The sequence below is a fragment of the Mytilus edulis genome, chromosome 12, assembly GCF_963676685.1.
Source record: "Mytilus edulis chromosome 12, xbMytEdul2.2, whole genome shotgun sequence".
In the NCBI taxonomy this organism is placed as follows: domain Eukaryota; kingdom Metazoa; phylum Mollusca; class Bivalvia; order Mytilida; family Mytilidae; genus Mytilus; species Mytilus edulis.
Window position 1 is genome coordinate 40,656,765 of NC_092355.1, and position 24,665 is coordinate 40,681,429.

The 24,665-nt window shown below is 32.9% G+C and overlaps 2 protein-coding genes across 2 annotated transcripts; both read left to right on the forward strand.

The window, feature by feature from the left end:
* Positions 1–2,677: 2,677 nt before the first annotated feature.
* LOC139498464 (D(2) dopamine receptor-like) lies at positions 2,678–4,784 on the forward strand. The gene has a single exon (XM_071286851.1). It carries the CDS (start codon positions 3,142–3,144, stop codon positions 4,570–4,572), a length of 1,431 nt encoding a protein of 476 aa, XP_071142952.1. The 5' UTR covers positions 2,678–3,141; the 3' UTR covers positions 4,573–4,784.
* A 6,457-nt stretch (positions 4,785–11,241) lies between these two features.
* On the forward strand, positions 11,242–24,305 carry LOC139497619 (uncharacterized). The gene is made up of 3 exons (XM_071285851.1): positions 11,242–11,335; positions 13,744–15,337; positions 22,728–24,305. Exons 2-3 carry the CDS (start codon positions 13,811–13,813, stop codon positions 24,225–24,227), a joined length of 3,027 nt encoding a protein of 1,008 aa, XP_071141952.1. The 5' UTR covers positions 11,242–11,335; positions 13,744–13,810; the 3' UTR covers positions 24,228–24,305.
* Positions 24,306–24,665: the final 360 nt, after the last annotated feature.

Below are 24,665 nucleotides of genomic sequence, written 5' to 3' on the forward strand. Positions count from 1 at the left end.
TCAATGGTATTTCCATAAACTAAATGTAATTCAATCTGACAAAGTCGTTAAGACTCCATTTTAGCTCACCTTGCATAAAAGCATAATTGTGCTTTTCTCATCTCTGAAGGGGAGGACAGGGGTAAGGGAGACAGGGAGAAGGGGGTAGGAGAAAGGAGAAAGGGGGTGGGAGAAAGGAGAAAGGGGTAGGAGAAAGGAGAGGAAGGCTGGGAGAAAGGAGAAAAAGTTGGAGAAAGGAGAAAAAATTAAATATCTTTCCTTTTAAAATTTTTTCTAATATTTCAAGTAAAAATATCTCAAAAGGAGATGTTTTATTCTAATGGGAGAACGGAGAACGGGGGTAGGAGAAAGGAGAATAGGGGTGGGAGAAGGGAGAAGGGTACCCCCCTGTCCTCCCCCTCATCTCTTGGATTTGTCGTTCGTCGTCGACTGTTAACTTTTACAAAAATCTTCTCCTCTGAAACTACTTCACCAATTTAACCAAACTTGGACTCAATCATAAATGGAATGTCTAGTTAAACATTTGGCCGGTTACATCGCCTGTCAATCAAGATAGACGACATGGTTAAAATTGAACATAGGGGTATAATGCAAGTTTAGCTAATTATATAGAAAACAGTTGTAAACAAAAAGAAATAAGGCTTAGATTAGAATGTTTAACTCAATCTTTTGTTCATGTACATATGTCAAAACTATCAACAACCTCTTATATAAGTTATTGTCCTGAAATGGTGAATTCTACAAATCTCGAAGATAACAATAGATGACCAGAAACTTCAAACAGCAAACATAATCAGCAAGATAAGCTCTATAAATAAGTCAAATATAGCCGAAATCGTGAGTCGACTCTTTTTTAGAGTTATTGACGATTTTCACCATATTTTTTCCATTGTTTGCATAATATCTTAAAAACTATATTAAATAGATAAAAACTGTGTATTGCCAAAGTAATCTGCAAGAAAGTTCTATAGAAAAAAGTCATCAAGACCGACTTTGTTAGACGACTCCTTATTGAATTTATTGCCCTTCATCGGCGATATCCTCAATTATGATTATTATGTTGAAAACTGTAAAAGATAGATAAAGACTTTAGATTACATTAAATAATTAACAAGAAAAGATCAAAATATTAGAGAGAATGGCCGAAATTTTAATATTGTTTTGCATTTTTTGCCTATTATCTTGAAAACTATAAAAGAAAAACAGACACTTTGAAAATGAAACTTTTCAACAGGATACGATTTAAAACTATGTCAACATGACTGAACGCGTTGGTTAACTTTTAATCGAGTTATGTTCCTTTACTACAAAGATGCAGGTGGTCGACATAGGCCCTTTACATACTCTAGTTGAATAATAGGATTTAAATAGTATGCACATGTTGAACACGCAAAGAAGTGTGTAAAGTCACCAATTTTGAACTCGATAGTATTCATATTAATTAAAGGAAATGTGTAATTCACGTTAACGAGACTTTGTGGAGATTAAATATACCATCCAGTGATTGATATCAAATTGGTATTCCCTGTTCTCCTCTTGTTGCAGATTTGTATCTTTGCTATAATTACACCTTATGTAGGAATCCTGGGTTTTGATTGGTTGATAGCCAGTGTATTTTTCACCAATTTACTGCTATCAAATGAATATCGTTCATTTTTAACGTTGCCGGGGTATATGCAAAAAGGATATGCCTTTTTTACCCTCTCTGCCGTGGTATTTGCCAAAAAATACTCTATCCGACTGGACGCTTGTAACGTCACGATCATCAATGCGTTTTAGACATACGGTGTAATTAAACAGATATAGCATGTTCTTGAGGGGTATTTGCCAGCATACATGAGACATGAGGGGTAAAATACCAGTCTTGAGAATGAATTTTCCTCGCCTTACGGCTCGCGAAATTTAACATTCTCTCGACTGGTATTTTTCGCAAATACCCCTCCTTAACATGATATATCTGTTCAGAATTCTACCATCATAATGTCATATGTAACCTGCAATAAATTAAATATCATTTGATAAGAAATAAATATTATAAACTCTGTTTTTGTACAAAAATAGTATATTCATAAAGTTATGAAATGTACTTTAAATCTGTTGAATGCAGTAAATTAATTTGGTATATTTGTTTAAATTATATAATTATATGGTTATTTTCATAGTTTAAAAACAAGTCTCAAATGTTTCTTCTATTTCTGTTGTGAAATTCCAAACAAAATATATTTTTTGCCTCAAAGTGTATTAATAATGCGTCTTCCTTTGCTTATTAAGATGGGTTTTTGTTGGAAACAACTTTTACGTTCAGCCACCAATTGTCACGTGAAAGTATCGGCATTACGCCATGTCAGCATCTTTAGTGCTTTGAGAACACGTTCAGGTACCGCATTATTTGAACTGATAGTGTTTATTATTGTTTTATAATAAGTCTGTAATTTAAGACTGGTTCCGTTTCCTTAATTTTTTTGACTGTGAAAGATGTGTATGTATGACTCAAAACTATAAAATGGAGAGAGCAAGCCCATCTTTGATGTAAAGTAGTTATTTCATTTATTTGCAACTTCAAAAGAAGTTCTTTTAGTGAAAAAGACCTGATGACAACAGGAAGATATCAATTAGTCAAGATAGTCAATTACGATCGTCTGACCCTAATAAACATCTTTTATATCCGACACGCAAAAGTAACCACTTCCTGATTGAATATTGAATTGTGTACATTAACCATGTTCTTGTTGACATTTTCATAGTAAAAATAATAACAATTTCCATGAAAGACAAAACATTATGATGTTTTAAATATGAGGATGCATTTTCGACATATTCAACGACAGCAATAATAAGAAAATTTGCATTTTCAAAGATAGGATTTGATGATTTCGATGGTTCCATGTACCTACCGTGTACAAAGAAACGTGTATATTTAATGTACTTGTGAAAATCGTAAACATCACTGAGGAAATGGGATTATCTTAGTTAATAATTAGAAGAAAAAAAACATCAACATCTCAATCCTATATCAAACACTACATATAAACATAAAAGTTAAACCTTGTTCAGTGAATACGTCATATATTTTTGGGTTTTCTATGGAGAGTACAAAATAAAAAGAAAATGTAAAATTATTGGATTGTAAAGCAAGTTATTATGAATAATAGCACCAATTTTACGTCTTATCATCTTGACCAGATAAACGACGAAATGGCAATAAATGTACTTCCGGTCATTTTATTAATTTGCATTTATATGTTCGTTGGACTATTTGGAAACCTTCTTGTAGCGTACTATTATGGATGCTTCGTTAATCCTTCACCTTCATATTATTTTATTGTAGCCATGGCGATTTATGATATTATTTTGTGCTGTATATCTATGCCATTAGAAATTGTGGATCTAAGATTTAGTTATAACTTTCCGAGTGTAATAGCATGCAAAATTCTCCGGTTTGTGAACTACTTCTCTAGTACTGCGTCTGGATTAGTCTTGATTGCAGTAGCAGTCGACAGATATCGGAAAGTTTGTCAGCCATTCAAAACGCAAATTACCATGACATCAGCAAAGATTATCATTGGAGTTTTATGCTTTGCTTCTGTATGTATTGCATGGCCAGCACTCGTTATTTACGACATCAATGTCGTAAATATATCGTCTGCACCAGGTTTGAATGGATACGATTGCACGACGATTCGAAATGAAGAATATAAAGTCTATATATCTATATATAACGGTGTTTGTTTCCTTATTTTCATTGGTTGTATAACAACTTTAATCGTTTTGTATATTCTTATTGGAAAGAAATTATGTCATCTCAAAAAGTTCCGATTTTCGGCAACTGCTCGAAAATCGGCCAACGTCAACTACACACCGCCTACAAGTGAAAGTGAAATTGATGCAAACTTCAGACGGTTTAAGCCAGTAGTTTATGCTAAACAACCAACAAGTACATTCATACCTCTTTTGCAAATTAAAGAAACAAATAGTTTCAGCGATTCCACTGCACAGCAATCAAACAAGAAAGTAAATGCTATAAATTCTTCAAATATTAAAAACAAAGTCCATGAAACAGCACTAAGCAAGGAAATTGTTACTCCTTTGCATTATAAAAACGAAATTTCATCACAAGCTAATCAAGAACCAAAGGGGTTATATACATCTGATTTATCAGATTCTGACTCTGACACGAGAGGTACGAAATTGAAGAAGAAAAGAAGCATATTGCATCGACGGAAGAAGATCCGTGAACAGTACATACATTTGAGGAAGTACACGTTGTTAATGTTGTCAGTTAGTATGGCATTTATACTGAGTTTCCTCCCCTATCTTGGATTAATGACATGGCGGACATTGGCGCTAAAATATGAAAGGGAAATCCTATCGAAAGTAGAACTAATTCTTTTCAATATATTCCTCCGCTCATGGATGTTGAGTAGCGTGGTGAATCCGATCATTTATGGCTTCTTTAATGCTGACTTCAGTACATTTGTTTGTGGTCGCCTGAGAAGAATGCTCTGTTCCCAATGTGTAAAACAGGCAGATGTCGACAACGAAACAAGAATAGAATCGTCGCATACATTTTGAATGTAAAAATGAGAAACATGAGTTTAAAAGATGTAATATTTATATAATTACATTAGATGTATGTTTCATTATAATACGTTATTCTGATTGGCTAACTAGCAATCTCGTGATATTCCTTAATCAATTGCATTACACAATGCAACTTTTCATTCTTGATGACACGAGGTCTCACAATAAAGTGCACAGGTAAATGAAATAAAAACTTGATAAAAGGCGTGTTTTCATAATCATATAGGTAAAAATGTAATTATAAGTATTGAATGCTCTTTTTTGTAAATTTATAGGGTTGTAAAAGCGTTGACCGTGCGCACATTTAGAGTATGAAGCGCTTCCGCGCTTCATACAAAATGTACTTCGGTCAACGCTTTTACACCCCAATAAATTTACAAAAAAGAGCATTCAATTCTTAAATGAAATTGTCCTCAGCAATATATAAAACTAACATACTACAGTGTTATTTGATAGACATGTATAAAAGAGGGACGAAAGATACCAAAGGGACAGTCAAACTCATAAATCGAAAATAAACTGACAACGCCATGGCTAAAAATGAAAAAGACAAACAGACAAACAATAGTACACATGACACAACATAGAAAACTAAAGAGTAAACAACACGAACCCCACCTAAAATTAGGGGTGATGTCAGGTGCTCCGGAAGGGTAAGCAGATCCTGCTCCACATGTGGCACCCGTCGTGTTGCTTATGTGATAACAAATCCGGTAAATATTCTAATTAGGTAGGTCACATTCATAAAAGGGAAGGGGATTGTAGTTACGACGTAAGGAACATATCCGATATCATTTATAAATTAATCAAATCTTTTACGAACACCATCATGTATTTAGTGGCCGTCGCGGAATTTTTATGCTAGAAATACCCACAGATAAGTCAAGATAAGATAAGATAAGATAAGTTAAACTAGAGGCTCTAAAGAGCCCGTGTCGCTCACCTTGGTCTATGTGCATATTAAACCAAAGGACACAGATGGATGCATGACAAAATTGTGTTTTAGTGATGGTGATTTGTTTGTATATCTTACTTTACTGAACATTCTTGCTGCATACAAATAACTTCATCTATCAAGAACTTGGCCCAGTAGTTACAGTAGAAATATTTTGTAAAAATTTAAAAAAACAAATACAAAATTTATGAAAATTGTTAATAATTTACTATAAAGGGACATAACTTCATTAGGGGTCAATTATTTGTAGGACTAACTTTGCTGTTCATTATTGCTGCTTACAGTTGATCTCTATCTATAATAATATTGAAGATAATAACCAAAAGCTGCAAAATTTTCGATAAAATATCAATTCAGGGGCAACAACAACGGGTTGCCTGATTGGTCTGAAAATTTCAAGGTCAGGGCACATAGATCTTAACCTAATGAACAATGTAATCGTCATATTTGCTCTAAATGTTTTGGTTTCAGAGATATGAGCCAAAAAACTGCATTTTAACCTATGTACTATTTTTAACCATGTCGGCCATCTTGCTCTGCCGGGGGTGGGGGTCATCTGACACATTTTTTAAACTAGATACCCTAATAATAATTGTGGACAACTTCCATTGGTTAAACAGGTCTCAGTAGTTTCGGAGGAGAAGATTTTGTAAAAGATTACAAAAATTGACGAAAATTGACAAAAATTTACTATAAAGGGCAATAACTCCTTAAGGGGTCAACTGACCATTTTGGTCATTTGACTTATTTGTAGATCTTACTACGCTGAACTTTATTGCTGTTTACAGTTCATCTATATCTAAAATAATATTCAAGATAATAACCAAAAACGGCAAAATGTCCTTAAAATTACCAATTCAGGGGCAGCAACCCAACAACAGGTTGTCCGATTCATCTGAAACTTTCAGGGCAGATAGGTCTTGACCTGATAAACAATTTACCTTGTGTTAGATTTGCTCTTAATACTTTGGTTTCAGAGATATCAACCAAAAACTGTATTTTACCCTATGTTCTATGCTTAACCATGTTGGCCATCTTGGTTCGCGGCTGGAGTCATCGGACACATTTTTAAAACTAGATACCCAAATGATGATTGTGGCCACGTTTGGTTAAATTTGGCCCAGTAGTTTCAGAGGAGAAGATTTTTTAAAAGAATACTAAAATTTTAGAAAATGGTTAAAAATTTACTAAAAAAGGGAAATAACTCCTTAATGGGTCAACTGACAATTTTGGTCATGTTGACTTATTTGTAGATCTTACTTTGCTGAACATTATTGCTGTTTACAGTTTATCTCTATCTATAATAATATTCAAGATAATAAGCAAAAACTGCAAAATTTCCTTAAAATTACTAATTCAGGTGCAGCAACCCAACAACGGGTTGTCCGATTCATCTCAAAAGTTCATGGCAGATAGATCTTGATCTGATAAACAATTTAATCCCCAAGTCAGATTTGCTATAAATGCTTTGGTTTTTGAGTTGTAAGCCCAAAACTGCATTTTACCCTGTGTTCTATTTTTAGCCATGGCGGCCATCTTGGTTGGTTGGCTGGGTCACCGGACACATTTTCTAAACTAGATACCCCAATGATGAGTGTGGCCACGTTTGGTTAAATTTGGCTCAGTAGTTTCAGAGAAGAAATTTTGTAAAGGTAAACGACAGACTACGGACGACAGACGACGAACAACAGACGACGGACGCCAAATGATGAGAAAAGATCACTTGGCCCTGTGGGCCAGATGAGCTAAAAAATTGGATCTGTTTCCCCTTCTGGAGTAATTGGTGCAAATACCCCACATCTCAAGATCCTTTGGTTTATTATCAATGGTAAAGAGATTTACTACAGCTATCTCATAAGTATAATTTACCCTCAACCCTTACTTTATGAGTGTGTTGAAAAATCATACCATTAAAGAGATCATTTAACTATATTAGAATATAATAACCTACTAGGTTCTTGTAATGAATAATTATACACAAACATTTGCATTGTTCGGTTTTATTCTGACTTTTGTTTTTCAACTAATCGAACTGTAAACGGGTTGGTTTTAGACACATGAGCGTTCTGTATTTTTTTGTAAGGAGGTGGTCGGCATTTAGGAAACTCTGCAAAACATATAACTTTTATCGCAGACTTGTCTTCTGACCAATCATATAATGTTCAGTGGAATAGTCCATATGTTTTTTTTTTTGCTTTTTTTAGTCCTTGCGTTGCTGTCTAACTTAAGTAATGAAAGGACATATTTACACGAGCATTGACCTCTGCATCTTAACATTTTGACGTTCAAGGGGAGACAAATCTTGATTTTTTTGAAAGACCGAAACAGGTTATACTTCAAGTTGTTAAATTCTGATAACGTATACTATGCACAAAACTATTTGCCGTGTTTGCCTTATTTTTCGGGGCGAAAAGAAGGGGGTTGGGGCATTGAAAAAAAACCAGCTCAAAGAATCAATGCTAGACTAAAAAAAAAATGTATAATAAAACAGTTATATTCAAAAAGGTTTTAAACATATTGTGAACTTGCATGGTCGTACAATACTAGCCTTCAATCTAGATTTTATATCTGCTGATAATTTTCATTCTCCTTTATGATATTCTTGATTTATTTTTTTCTTTCGAAAGCTTAGACTAGTACTTATGAATTGATTACAGGACCCATTCTTTCAAGTGATACAATTACGAGTATTTTTCTTTTTTGTTGATTGTCCACATTTTTGAAATGCGGACGAACAATAAGTTCACAAGGTTGAAATGAGTCAAATTGCCAAACCTACTAAGGTATATATTTTTTAAATCGCTTTTAGTTCACGCATCATTGTAAATATAACGGAATTTGATGAGACTGTCATCAAAGTGAGAGGTTTAGCGCTTTAAACCCAGGTTTAATCCACCATTTTCTACATTTGAAAATGCCTGTACCAAGTTAGAAATATGACAGTTCTTGTCCATTCGTTTTTGAATTATTTTGTCATTTGATTTTGCCATATGATTAGGGACTTTCCGATTGGATTCTCCTCTGAGTTCAGTATTTTTGTGTTTTTACTTTTTAAGACGTATAAGAAATATGTTTCTTCGTGAACCTCTGAAACGACCGAAGTTTTGGAAACCTATTTATCTTATTATGCATGTATCTGTTAACCTCAACATTCTCAAAGCACAAGACTGGAAAGGGAGATTATGGGGTACAAGGGACCAGCCCCCTCCCCCTTTTCTGGGAAAAATTTGATTGATTATATAGGGAATCATTGAAGCATGACCGGAGACTGGACCCCAATTTAGAAATTTCTGTCACAAAGGAGAATTTATATAAAGTGCTATATCATGCAATGTAAACTTCCTGAATATAACTGAAATATTTGCAACCGAACATTGGGCAAACAGTATTCACTATTATACACGTAAGAAAAATTAGAATGATTAGATAGGGAATCACTGAAGCATGACCAAGGACTGCACACCAATTTAGAAATTTCTGTCACAAAGGAGAATTTATATGCAGTGCTACATGTATATCATACAATGTAAATTTCCAGAATATTACTGAAATATTTGCCACCGAATATTGGGCAAACAGTATTTATTATTATACACGTAAATTCACAATTAAGAAGTTGTTTGTATAGATCGCAACTGAACAATGGAACAATCGTTTATTTTTAAGGTGGGTTGGTTTTATGGTTTTTGTCTGAGTCAGAAAAAAAACACTTTTTCTTAAAGTTTTTAGACGCTATCAATCAAATTATATTGTTTTCCATAATTTAACACTATATTTAAGGTATCATGCAGAAAATCTGGATTCTGAATATATATATATTGTCATCTGTTTGACCACAGGAGACAGGAGACAGGAGACAAACAACATCCCCCTTTTGAAGTTGAATGGTCGTTCCCTTTAATAGCAATTTATTAACTGGCCTTTAAAGATCAATATCATATGCACTAGACCTATGTCAAACAAAACTAACATTAAAAGAGTGTAAACAAGAAAAGATTATTTAATTAAACCTAATTAATGTGGTGCGTTTGAATGGTTTTTTTTTTCTCCACCTTTTATTTACTTGTCTCCATAAAGAAAGTTTAAATCAAAACATTCAAACATTAAGAAGTATGCATGTTACACTGCAGGAGCTATATACTGTCTTGACGGTCAATTTTACATCTATTTAAAAAGACTGTCTGCAGAAGACACATCGTTTCGTCTACATAAAAAGTCTCTTCAGAAGCGCTCGAATCAAAACGGTGTGGAAACTATCTCAAATACAAAATACCACGCAACCAGACAAGAGATAAACAAAATGGTGGAAATGGACATTGTGTACTTGCTGAATGAATTAAAACCGTAGGAATTGGAAAACAAAATAATCAATTTTGGTGAAATATTTGGTACTATATTATTTAGCAATTATTGAGATGTTTTTATTATTGCGAAAAATGCGACAGCGTTATATTCACAATAATTAAAACTCTCATTTTATAATTTTTTATATCAATTGAACAGGATTTTTCTCAATATCTCAAAAGTTAAAATCGCATTTCAGTCCAAAATGACAAAATCGCAATAATTACTACACGCAATAATTTCTGAATTTACAGTAATAAAAAACTAATTGTCCAAGTATTGAAAAATATTCTACCTTTCTTTGCACTCGCAAGATGTGCAATATCAGTATGAAATACTGATCGCAATGAAATTTCTTAATAATTCTAGTAGTACAATAACCCCAAGTTTATAAAAGCGTGATACTATGGTCAGTTTCAGTAAGACACGACCCCATGCAGCTAGACACTATTTGCTTAAACTTACAGATTTTAATGATAAACCATAAGTTTATTTATCTTACCTCCTATACATTTCTAGGAATGTGATTGGTTAAAAGCGCCCTCGTGGAGACCGTGTATATTTGATATTAGGTTAGTAGAGAGGCGGGGCTTATCTCATACACGGTTAGTAGTGGAGTTACGTCCCTTTATATTCCATATTAGGTAGTAGGGAGGCGGGGCTTATTTCATACACAGTTAGTAGTGGTGTTACGTCCCTTTATAAAAACAAAACGGTACTGAGAAAAAAATCGTAAAGGTTTGAACAGACGAAGACATTGATGATTAAGATTGAATAAATTCATCTAACACATTTAACCCTCACAAGTTTTTATTGTTGGTATCTGTTTTTGTAGGATCAATGGAAGTAATTTCTTAATACTAACAGTATTGAGGAGTTGCTCATTTTGATAGGTCTAAATTTCACACGTTAAGATAGTCGGTAAGATAAATTCGTTACATAGTATGCTAGTGACCTAATACGGTATATATGGGGTCAGTAAATTTCATATGGGGATTCGAGCTTCGCTCTCACCCCATATGAAATTTACTGACCCCATCGCTCGAATCCCCATATGAAATTTACTGACCCCATATATACCGTATTAGGTCACTAGCACACTATGTAACTAATAATACCTTGCTGTTCAATTTACACTTCAAATAAAAAGACAGTGTCGTGATGGTCTATCTTATATACGGTGATTTTAATGATGGTTAATCCAATTCACACTTTCTTAAGACTGGTATTTTTAACGAGGGTTCATTAAACCTTACAACCCTAATTCTAATCTTATATTCAATAATTTAACAGCTCTATTCATATACATGTTGAAAGATTAAATTCGGTTTTTATAATGTGTATTGCTCTGTTAAATACCAATTCAAATGTTTTTCTTTAGTTGAATATTAGTTGTGAGTGTATGGATATGAAAAATGACATCGTAAGCTATGGAAGTACTATATTCTCCTGACGGTAAGATTGTTTTGTATTTTTCATTTTTTTTTCCTTTTTATTTTTGAAAATTTGTTGTAGTGATTTTAAAACAAAAAGGGGGATAACATGGAGCATATAACAGAGATTTTGTAATCATATGGGTTATTATTTTTTGGTCATTGCTATTCAAAGTTTATTATGATTAAAATCAGATGTAGGTACAGGCATGTGAAGAGACAGTAATCCAACTACTATATGAAACAATCTTCCTTCTTTTCATGAATATAAAATATTACTATATAAGAAGTTCAAGAATTTCCAGCCTCAGTTCAATCGCGGGAGTAGCAAGTCTAGACTTATGTGTGCTGACGTTCAAACAAAGACTACATGTATCCAGATATGCATGTGATAGCTAAATACACAGGCATAACTATCTAACAGTAAAATTAAGATATATACATTATGGGATCAGCGTCAGAAATATCTCATTTAATGTTATCAGAAATAATTTTTGATCAAACGTAACAGAATAAATAAGCTGATTTTTTTTTATTGCTTAACGTTCAGTGGCAAATATTACATGCATGCTTAAAGGAAAATTATAATACAGATCAATTGGAAGAACAATAAAACCAATTAGAGTGAAATTGTAAAATATATATATATGTATAAAGAAACGATGATTCGATTCACCCCTCCCCTCCCCCATCAACACCATTACCTACCACACTCCACACTCTCTTAACCATGTCTAATTTTGGTCTCATGGTTCCCCCCTCCCGCCCAGATAGCAAGGTTCAGGTTCTGCTCCTGTGTATAACCCGTTTAACCATTGCTCTTCATCTCTATGTTGGTTGACCTAATTTCAACATTTTTTTTTAAAACAAATTGTTTTGTTTCCCTATTTACACGCCCAATTGTTGGCTAACGGCAATGCAAATATGCCCGGATCTGTGTTTTTGCTTACTTTTAAAAACAGTTGTTTTACAATCGGTACGGCATATTTTTATATTTTTGTCTGAGTTTCCTTTAGACGTTATGAAAAATGGATTCTGAAATTATGTATACATTAGTACAGCAGATTTTAATATATGGCACCAATAGCTGGTATTAGATAAAGAAATAAGAAGATGTGGTATGATTGCCAATGAGACAATTCACAAGAGGCCAAATGACACAGAGTTTAACAACTATATATTTTGAGCTTTCTCGATGGAAGTAAATTCACAAAAGCGCTTCGGACGTTCTAAATTTCATGAAATGTTATTATTATCATTTTAAAAAGAGTTTGAATAAAAAACAATAAGTGGGCCATATTTATATACTATATGATTTTTAAACCTTTCATGTCTATATTCTTCAAGCTATTCACTGATAGTTTACATTACAAACTTAGCTTATAGTCAAATAGACGCGAGATGAGTACTTTAAAAGGTTTCTTTGTATATTACTGTTTATAAAATTCTATCAAATATCTTACGAGGTCAACCAATTGCTCGTTTTTTAAGTACTGTATTTATTTGATGAATGTATTCAAATGAATGATCCTTTTAATATGTCGATTGCACTTGAAATGTTTTGAATTATATATAATAAGCTCCGTGTAATTATTAAAATCCAATTCTCTTTCATTCAAAAAAAGAATTTAAAATCAAGTACAGTGGAACAAAATAATTCACGCCTTATCGTAGGGGTTTCTGGTCTTTAGACTAGACATCAAAGCTGCTTACTAGATTTGGTAGTGGAAAGAGATAGTGAAACTATTCCCGCTCATTAGTATTTATTCGGGTCCTCTCCTGATCTAACGTCAGACTTACGAATATTCAAATATTTTGGCCTCGAGCATCACTAAAGAGACATTGTCGAAATGCGCATCTGTTGCAGAAAAATTGGTGGTTAATGTTATTACATTATGAAGTCGATTAAATGGTACCTACATTGAAGATTTATGTTACCTGATGACACGTACATACGTAAGGCCGTTCAACTGAACACCTGCCATTAGTACATAAGTACTTTTGGAAATTGTTAATATATGGACATCTTTACTTAGGGTTTATTTTCTGTAAAAAACAACATGTCAGACTTAAATAGACTTACTAATTATTTCTACTGTATATGTAATTTATTTTAGTATTCAGCTGTCTATGAAGAATTTGAAAATTTTAGTTGACTTGAAAAATTGTTGATGATAATTGAAATTGAAGTTTAGCTGAATTACTGTACTTAATGTTGTGTCACATGTCTACTCATAAGATGTTTTCCAGTTTTTAGTCCCGATTAGCTCAGTTACTATTAAGAGGTTATAATAAACAGCTGGTTAATACAAGTATACATGTTAGCTTGTTTCACTTGTTAAAATATAACGTTTCTGCCTGATGTTTTGACGATTTATAAACAGTAAATACATTTTTTTTTTCATTTACATGTGTTTTATTTTTTAACAGGATATTATTTCAAGAGATGATTGTATCAAAGAACCATTAATGAAGTCGGACTACTTTTAGTGTTATCATGTCATCGTCAAAAGAACTTGACCAAGTAAATGATGATACGGCAGTTACACTTCTTCCCGCCATAATTCTCGTTGTAATCTACATGCTGATTGGACTATTCGGAAACCCTCTTGTAGCATTTTATTATGGATGTCGTGCAAAAGCTACATCGTCTTATCATTTCATTGTGGCACTATCAGTTTTCGACCTTATAACATGTTGTATATCAATGCCTCTGGAAATCGTTGACATGAGAAATTCATTTAAGTTTGAAAATACAATTGCTTGTAAGATTCTCCGTTTTGTCAATTATTTTGCAAGCATATCATCTGGGGGAATTTTAATAGCAATTGCAGTCGATCGTTATAGAAAAATTTGTCATCCTTTTAAAAAACAAATTACACTAAAGCTTACAAAAATTATCATCGTCATCACTTGCATGTTTTCTGCATGTGTATCATGGCCAAGTTTTGTCTTTTACGGAGCACATGAAGTTAATGTGACGTCAGTTCCGGGAGTTGTCGGTTACGACTGCACAACAACGAGAGATAGTTCATTTAAAATTTACATAACAATTTATAATATAATACTTTTCATATTTTTCTTTGTTGCGATCACTAGCATCATAGTTTTGTATTGTCTAGTTGGAAAGAGACTTATAAATTTGAAACAATTTCAATTCTATGCTGCAAAACCAAAATCGTCTAACACAAATAATGCCTCACATGATTCTAGTGATTTTAAAACATCAATTGGAATATTAAGTCGAAGAACCTCGAATGTAATCGAAATACCCGACGAAACAGATGATAAACCTTTAGCTACAATCAAAGAACTCGATTCTTCGAGTAGACCTTCTTCGGCGACATCAAGCAGACCAGTGTCTTCCAAAAGTGAAAATCGAGTTCACCCTCAAAACTCTCACAAAAATTCAGCTTTTTCGGATCAAAAATTGACGGAAGGAGCTTCGATAGCATCACCTTCCAAAGGAGTTTCATCTATTTCTATCCATATATCAAACGAAGTCAGAAACGGATCTGCCATGTCAAATTATTCGGATCGGTCAAAGTCAACTCGTCAAGGTTCGGCAACATCAGGAACATCACGTATATCTGGTTTATCAGAGTACAGTGACAGCAATTACGTTCCAGCAGCATCTGAATCAAGAGATCCAAGGGGTTCAATAGACATTGATAAAAATGACAAGAAACTACATGCTCAAAACGTAGATACTAAAAAATATACAATTATCATGCTATCAATATCAATAGCATTTATTGTGAGCTTTCTGCCTTATCTTGGACTCGTCACATGGCGGACTTTAGCGGAAGAACACGAGTTTCATCTTTTTTCGGATGCTGCTTATTGTGCTTACCAAATATTCATACGCTCTTTTCTAATAAGTAGTGCTGTAAATCCTTTGATTTATGGATTTTTTAATACAGAATTTCGTAACTTTGTCAAAACTATTTGTCAAAAATGCTGCTGCTGTTGTTGTTATAAGAAGAAACAAACTACACACAAGCAAGAACATTCGGCATCTTTCTCAAAATAAGACTCTGACTTAGTTATTCAGTGCTCGAACATGCGTGTAGCGTGAGATTGACACCCGCCTTTTTACACATACGTGGGTACTGATTGTGTGTACGATTATATCGATAATGTACAATGGTAACGATACTGTTCTACAATCGATTGCATTGAAACTATATCAACCAATAATGCAAAAATATATTCGGAATTCTAAATAAAGATAAGGAATTATAGTTCATGCTAACTTGAATAAAGAAAAAAAATATTTCGAAAGAGCACTCACGTACATGCAACAATTAATAGAATATTTCTACAAAGAGTATAGATGCAAATAACACTGAACATGGTCAGTGTTAACAAAGCATAAACTTGAGAATTACGATTACGTGCGATCTATTGTCATATATTGACATATACATGTTTGCTTCAAAGAACATCCACAAAGCATTTATTTTTATATGGAATACATTATATTATTTTAGCTTAAATACAAAAAGAACAATTGTCTTGATTTTAATTCATATACGTCTATATAGGAATTTACAATTTTGAACAGCCTGTTGGTCGAAAGAAGCTCCGTGATACATGTATATACCTGTTATGATCATTGTATTTTTGAAGAAAAAGAAGCATGAAAATGGGCAAACTTACAGCACATTCATTCAAAAGCGAGCCTATCTAAGTAATCTCCCCTTATATGGCTATTTTTCGGGTTGTTTGGTTGTGTATTTTTGCTTGTTTTTTGTTGTGTTTTTTGTTGTTGTTGTTCTTTGGGAGGGGGTGACTCAAACTTAAAGTTTTTGTAATTTGTAAATACCTTTGTGATAATAATATAAATATTAGCCATTTCAACATCCATGCAAGATGGTGAAAGACACCCGGCCGATCTGCCTTAAGGTTGGAAGACATAAAGTTGGCCCTGGTGTAAAATAAATTAAGAGAAAATTAGCTGCCTCTTTAGGCATAAATGAAATTATTTCGTAACTGTACTTAATCCTTGCAAGAAAAGCTTTGAAAACTTTTCAAGGACTAAGATTTTGGTGCAAATATATTAAAGAATACATTATTTAACCACTAATCATACAAATTTTTGAAACGACAATTTAATTGATGACAATCAAATTTAAAGTTAAAGTACAAAGTATCAATTTTCTTTGATTTTTATTCAAGATAACATTTTTAAATTTTAAAAAGGACAAGAAAAAGTCAACGGAGTCGTATAATGCTTGTACTTTAGAGATATTTTGAAGTACATTTTATTTACTAGCATTAAAATTCAGTTTGAACTTTATTTTGCATTAAAAAATTCTGTGTAGTCATGCAGTTAGCAAGGTAAATTAGTACTAATTCATGTCGACACTAGCAGATAGCATGCTTATTAGTATATAGCTTTGCTTAATCTGTTGTTTTCTGGTGTCAGTGTATTGTTAAATTGAATATCTCAACCAACACCCTTTCACCAAAAATTGAAATAAATATAACATTCTTCAATATTTTTGAATTATGCTAATTGGTGATTATGATAACGTTAATTATTGGACAATATAAATCAAAATTGAAATATCTGACCCATAAAATGTCGTTTAAAAAAAAGCTTATGTGTGGATAATTACAAGTTACATGTACGTTTTATAGCCTTATTCTTCAAAGATATTTAAATTCACATTTAAGTTTATGTATAAAACACCTTGAAGCAAGTATCTGTTCGGTAAAGATGACTCACAGAGGATAACATCTTTATAATAAGGATAAGATCCAAAAATGTGGCTTTATTTTAAAACATTACATTCATAATTCAATGCAGGTATTTTTAGATCCTTAGGCAGATGTATACTTAGGCAAAATTTAGCAGTATGAATTCTAAATTGTAGCAGACTGCTACTGGAAAAAAAAGAAGGGGATGTTAGATATGAACAAATATTTTGTTATGTACTAGTAATGAATAACTTGTGAGCCCTTCACAAACTCTTTTACATGCAGGAATAACAAAAAAATCCAGTATGGTATAAGTCAAAAATCCAGCAATTGGTGTGCAAATTGAATGTTTGATTGACAAGTGTTTAATGCCCCTTTTAACACTATTGTGCCAATTCGGCCAGTTCTTATAAGTGAAGGAAGTCATGGTGCCCGGAGAGAACCACCGACCTTCGGTAGGAAAAATGAAAACCCTAGTCATTAAGATTGGAGTTGAGTGCACCTGCGCCGTCGTGATTCAAAACTCCCAACTTCAGTGTTGAGAAGCAAGTGAACCAGAAGTTTGAGGCATGCACATGTAGAGGGCAAAAAAGATTTCAACAATATACGGGTGTATTTTCGTAATGTGAATATCTAATTTGTCCCGAGTCTAAACAAAGGCAATCAAAAGCACTTTACATCAGTTCTTCAAAAATAAAATACAATTAGTTATAATTAACGTACGGAAACTAGTTACGAGAATGATGTCTGACTTGATATGCACAATCAAATTCGGCGTGATTAGTTCCATTTGTTCCATTTTGATCGTGGTAAACATTGCTATTGATCTTGTTTGGTTATTTGATAACACTTTTAGGCCTTTTTGTGCATTTTCAAACTGATCATTTGATAACACTATTCGGCTTGTTTGAGAATTTTGCAAAACCAGTGACCTGTACTGGGAACCTGAATTTAAATGAATGGACTGACACAAAATAAGGAGTTAAATCAGAGAATTAGCATATAAAGAATTGACAAAGCTGGTAACTTCTCTTGAGCTTCAATTTCTCTTTTGGAAAATTAAGGATTGAAAATGATTTGATTACAATAAGGAGGGGCATTTTCGTGGTAGGATGTGAGTCGCAACTACGTTCCCCTTATCGCAGTCTCCATGCACTTAAACATTGTCGCTTAAACTAGCATTTGTTTAAAATTATTCATCTTAGTAAATAAAAAGATTAGATAAATTGTCAAAAGTTAACGATGTTAGGTTGTTCAAATAATTATCAAATGTCAAGTTAATAAAACTAAAAGAGAAAATTATCAAAAGACAACGATGTAAGGTCGTTCAAATAATTATCAAATGTCAATAAGTTTATAAATCTTCCCTTTACTCATTCCATAGCAATGAAATTGACAGATAGGGCTGAAAATGACAAACACTTCACCACAAACTTGTCAGCTGATAGAGATCAGTTTCAAATACCTGAGAGAAATACGATGTTAGATGTCGTTTTCATGGGTCACGTGACCTATACATCTACTTAATGCTTTATATCGTATTCAATCGACAATAACTTAAATATACGAGGTGAAATCTTTAATTACATCTTTTTGTTTTTACTACCTCTAGGTAAACATAGGGTTATGGTATTTTATTGTTTACCGTGTGAATAATACGTACGACCCCCGCAATTATGATACAACTAGAAATGGGATGAGATGTCCGTTTCTTTTCAAAATAATCGGATAGTATATAGAAATAATCAGGTAGGAAATGTGGGTTATTTTTTTTTTTTTGCAGTTTTTTTCTTTTTTTTCGGAGGGAGAAAAGATGTGTTCTTTAAAGATAAAATTCGTCATTTTATCTGCATAAATAATATATATCTCATGAATTTTCTTATCTCATTTCTCAATGACGTCTTGACATTATATTTGTATTTTACGTGCGCACATTAAAAAGATTTATTTGTTGATGCTAATTATGTGAGTTTTATAGTTGCAAAGAAAATTTATAAAAGAAAAATCAAACGAATGATCGAATAAAAAAAAAAACAAGTATTATAATCGTGGTCAATTGAAACTATTAAATATAAACATTTCAGAGCATAGAAAAGATAACATTCATTTAATTATCGAATTTCATATACTAGTACTCTTAGTGAATGCAGTGAGAGCAAAATCGGGATTTATATTTTTGTTATTCAGATACAGTATCAAAATATATATTTGCAGAAAATTTCGCAATTTCTGAATTTTATAACAAATGTCAATCAAAACTATCGTCCTGAACAAGCATGAAATATTTGCCACTGGACGTTAAGCAACCAACAATCAATCAATCAATCAGAAATATTTTAAAATCAACATTTCAGAACATAGAAAAGAACAACAACATGCAAATTTCATATATATATCACACTAAATCATTGTGTTATGTGCATTTCATCTTAATGACATTGTTTACAGTATAAACATAATAAGATATCAAATTTATTAATAGTGATAAATCGTCTAATAACTTTGTAAAAAAAACAATGTCTCGAAAGGAAACGTCAAAAACATACATCGACTGTTTATCATGTATATTCCATCATTAAATCCAATACACAATAAGATTGTTGATGTCTTTGTAGACAGTTCATGTATAGGTGATAGATGATGGTCTTTTAATTGTCCATTAGACACAACTTGTCAGGAAAAACAACAGGTATGGTAGTTTATATATGTAACGGTTTGTGTTGAATTGTTTTAGAATTTTAAATTAGTTTGATATGTATTATGTTTCAAATATTTTCCTACCATATAAGCGTTGAAATTGTTGGTTTATAAATATTTGCAATATTTTGTTTTGAATTAATGATTGCAATTTTTAAATGGCGAATTTTCATAAATCATAGTGATTGATAGCTGTTCATGTATATCAAACGTAACACATGTTATCTCCATGGATTGTCGGAATTGGGTATACATGTAGCATTTGTTCCATCCAGAAGTATGTAAAAGATGAAGGGCGTCAATAAGGCTGCACCAAATCTTTAAATGCAAAATCATAAATCAACACAAGGGAACTATTCAATTGTGTGATATGCTTTTTCGCAACTTATCCTAATTCATAATGGTAGCACTACATTATATACTACACGTTATATATCCCCCTTTTTAAACTTACAAGTTTGGCTTTTAAAGGGATAGCAGTACTTGTAAACTAACCTTTGCATCCCCCTGTCCCATCCTCCCGGGATTGCTGTACTTGGGCATTGGCCATGGGCATGTATGTAGAATATTTTCAAGTAGGCATCTTCCGTCTAGCAGCATGTCAAAGATTAAGGGCGTTCATTTGGTTGCGCGAAAGCTATAAATATGCAATCATTACATGTACCGAGCTCGACAAAATCATATAAGTACACAAGAAACAATTAATACTGTTATTGATGCACTTCATCACAAAATCGATGACAAAAAGAGTTATCGGGGATGGTTATTGTTCAGCAGTTTATTTCACATTTTTTAAGAGGTCAGAGACAGGAGACTTAGTTAGGTTTTACCAGATAGATATAATACGACTTTTGTGTCTAGGGATCTTCTCTTGCCGTATTTTTTCTACGTAGTGTCTTTCATCTAAACCACCATAGTCTAGACACAAACTGTGTATTATACAAGGAGGTACAATTCTAGGCGTTGGCACAATTATTGGCACGTCTTAAATTGAAAAGAGATTAAATCCGATTAGATGATTTAAAGTCTAAATGTTTATATGTACGGGTTTTACATGCATATGTTTAACACTAAACTACGTCAGTTTTACATGCAAAGTGTTTTACACTAGTCATTTTTGGGGCCCTTTATAGCTAACTGTTCGGTTTGAGCAAGGCTCCGTGCTGAAAACCGTACTGTTACCTATGATAATTGTTTTCCTTTTTCACTTGGATCGATAGAGAGTTGTCTCATTATCACTCATACCATATCGATAGGGAAAATGATTTATGATGAGGAATGCCGGTTTAAGGTTAAGTGAGAGTCATCACATGCATAATATGGACGTAATATGACAACTTATACGAGACTGACGCATCTTAAATGTAGTCAGATTTTTTTCACGGTAAGGGTCTGCATGTCAACCAGACATATTATTTGCACACCTTTTTCGTTAATTTTTCTCAATGCTGCATGCTGAGAAGAGTAAACACCTAATTTTCAAAAACATTTGTGTACCAGCTATGGGTCGAACCTTCTAACTAACGCGGTGGAGTCGATCTACTACTTACAAGTCGCGATTCGAATGACTTATGAAAATAGGCGGAAGAGTTACCATTGTTAGAATTAGTTTAATCATGGTGTCAAATATTTAAAAAGTGCATTCTACAATGAAACGGACGCCTATAGGTTTCTTTGGCAGAAAAGCTTGTCTTTTGTAAAGTATTTAGAATGTTTATGTTTCATCTACTTATCACCCTTTCGAATGTTGCTTATAGGTCTGCTTCGAATCACATTTAGTTCTGCATTTTCCTATTAGAATCGAATAATTTTATCATGCCATACTCTATGCTGACAGCGACATAGTTAGAAATTATATATATATATGTGTGTCACCCACCGCTTTACACATCGTTAACACTCTGAATAAAGATAATGACAAAGAAAACATTTATTAATCTAATTTTATTCCACGATAAAAGACTTTGGCCGAACTATTTCGGAAGTGATATCTAGTACAACAAATGGAAGTTTTTTACGACCTTGACTTGCTATACAGCCCCTGCGCATGTAGTACATCATGAAACGGGTGTTTATATATGTTACAGTGAATTTGTATAATCAGGGATTATGTAGTATCCCTGATTTTTCAGGGAATATGTAGAATCACTAAAATTATGTAATTATATATAATCCCTGGAAATGACCAGTGATTTTACATAAATCACTGAACATTTTAATAATTATTCTACAAATTCCCTAATATGATTTCAGGGATTATGAATAATTTAATGATCCTTTGTTTGATAAAAAAAATAATGTAGACATTAATTCCTTGCCAGATGAAATAATTTTGCTTTTAAACACAGAGGATGATCTAAAAGATATGATTTCAGGGATTATGAATAATTTAATGATCCTCACTGATTATACAAATTTCTGTGTCATTTTGGTCTCTTGTTGACAGTTGTCTCATTGGCAATAACACCACATCTTCTTTTTTACCTGAATATTCATTTGACGCTGGCTTTTAATAAACAAACAATACATGTAAAGCTATTGCTATAAAGGGAATGTTAATATTATTAATTTTGAAGTCTTCAACTTTATCTCGAAACCCTGTGTTGGTTATATCTTTTAGATCATCCTCTGTGTTTAAAAGCAAAATTATTTCATCTGGCAAGGAATTAATGAAAGAAAAAAATATAATTTGTCTATATTATTTTTTTTATCAAACAAAGGATCATTAAATTATTCATAATCCCTGAAATCATATTAGGGAATTTGTAGAATAATTATTAAAATGTTCAGTGATTATGTAAAATCACTGGTCATTTCCAGGGATTATATATAATTACTAATGATTTTAGTGATTCTACATATTCCCTGAAAAATCAGGGATTCTACATAATCCCTGATTATACAAATTCACTGTAACATATACACCTTGTGGTTGCCATTACGACGACTTTTGAAATAAGAAATTTTGGAAACAACTTTGGATTTATACTAATTATTTTTTTTCATTATAGGACTTTGATATGGATTACAGTGAAGTCAATCAGATAAATGATGCAATGACAGAAACTCTTATGCCAGCCATTGGTATAGTCTCAGTATATATGGCAATCGGACTGATAGGGAACCCCATGGTTATATATTACTACGGATTCAGAGCTAGATCAACTTCATCGTTTCACTTTATTCTTGCGTTAGCAGTTTTCGATCTTATCGTATGTACTGTATCAATGCCATTAGAAATTGTGGACATGACCCATTTTTACAAATTCGAAAGTGCGGTTGCTTGTAAAATTCTACGTTTTGTAAACTACTTTGCTACTATCGGTTCAGGTGGAATCTTAATGGCTTTAGCCGTTGACAGGTATAGAAAAATATGCAGACCACTTCGAAGACAACTCACCTTACAAATAACCAGACTTATAATTGGATTTGTTTGTTTGTTTTCATTTTGTATTTCTTGGCCAAGCCTCGCTTTTTACAACATTGTAAGTGTAAACATTACTAAAGTACCTGGATTAACCGGAAGTGATTGCACCATGATACGAGACGATGACTACAAACTTTTAATAACAGTCTACAATGTGTTTTTATTTTTAATATTTTTAATATGTGTCAGTGCTTTGATTGTTCTGTACGCTTTAGTTGGAAAGACACTTTTTCGAGTGAAATGTTGCCGTCTTAAAAGAGATATACAAAAAAGTGAAAATACAAGTCGGCGATACAGTCCGGCAGAAACAGTTGCGAGTGAAATAGAAAGTTGCAATGATAGTTCAAAACGTAATTCAGTGAGTTATGCTTTAGAAATTCAAATTAAAGACGAGAATGATGACAAGCCCTTAGCAACAATAACGGAACTACAAAATGATAACAACAACATTCCATCATCCGATAATTCTGGCCATCCTCACATAGAAATGTCGGAAGTAACCAATCAAAACATAGTATTACCTCCAAATTATTTACCGTACTGCGCAGAAAAAGATTCAAAGGACTCTGACGACATTGATCCGTCTATTAATAGACGTTCCACGGAAATTATTCTAAAGGAAGGTACGGACGGGAAAACAGTCGCAAAACTTTCAAACGGAAAATCACACAAAACACATAAAGGAAAAGTAAAATTAACTCCAAATGTATCCACGAGCAGTCTTGGAAGTGTGAGATATAACCATCGATCGTCAAGAAAATCAATTTCAAGAAGACTACATACAAGACAATATACCATTATGATGATCGCCATTACTATAGCTTTCATCATTTCATTTTTACCATATTTGGCTTTGGTCACGTGGCGAACCATAGCAACTGACTATGAGGTTGACGTGTTATCTGATCCTGAACTTTTAGCTTTTCAAATTTTCATCAGGTCGTTTTTGATAAGCAGTGCTGTAAATCCATTAATTTATGGATTTCTTAATAGTGAATTTAGACGTTTTATTTATCAGCGTGTCTGCTGCTGTTTACACAGCAAAACACCATCACCTGAGATCTCTTCATCACACTCTATTTGAATTTATTGCTCAACATCGTTAAATAAACGATGCTGATTGGTTAGCATTAATCATGTGATAAAACTCGCTTGCTTATTATTGTTGTTCAATACATTTAGAATATGAAAGTAGAGACTCACTTAACAATAAAACTCTCAAAATATAAAAGTAAAATAAGCATAACTAAAAAACCTAAAAAAAAAAAGGCAACCACTGACTAGATGCCTGACTTGGGACACTCGGACACATGTTACGGGAATAAACTAGTTTTTGACTTGACCCTTTCCTTTTAATGTCAACAAAAGTACTAACAAATCTATATAAAAGAACATACAAAAAGGAAAACTACAAAAACGTTCAATATACATTAACAGTTTTAACTTGAAGTATGAATATGAAACAAAATGACAGACCAAACATGTTGCAACAATTGTCTTTACAAGTGTATAACACTAATAG

What these genes read in the sequence shown, in the direction of transcription:
- LOC139498464 (XM_071286851.1), top strand. Translation starts at nt 3,142, where the DNA reads ATGAATAATAGCACCAATTTTACGTCTTATCATCTTGACCAGATAAAC.
- LOC139497619 (XM_071285851.1), top strand. Translation starts at nt 13,811, where the DNA reads ATGTCATCGTCAAAAGAACTTGACCAAGTAAATGATGATACGGCAGTT. An exon ending in AAGAACATTCGGCATCTTTC is followed by an intron (nt 15,338 to 22,727) that starts TCAAAATAAGAC and finishes TTTTCATTATAG; the next exon opens with GACTTTGATATGGATTACAG.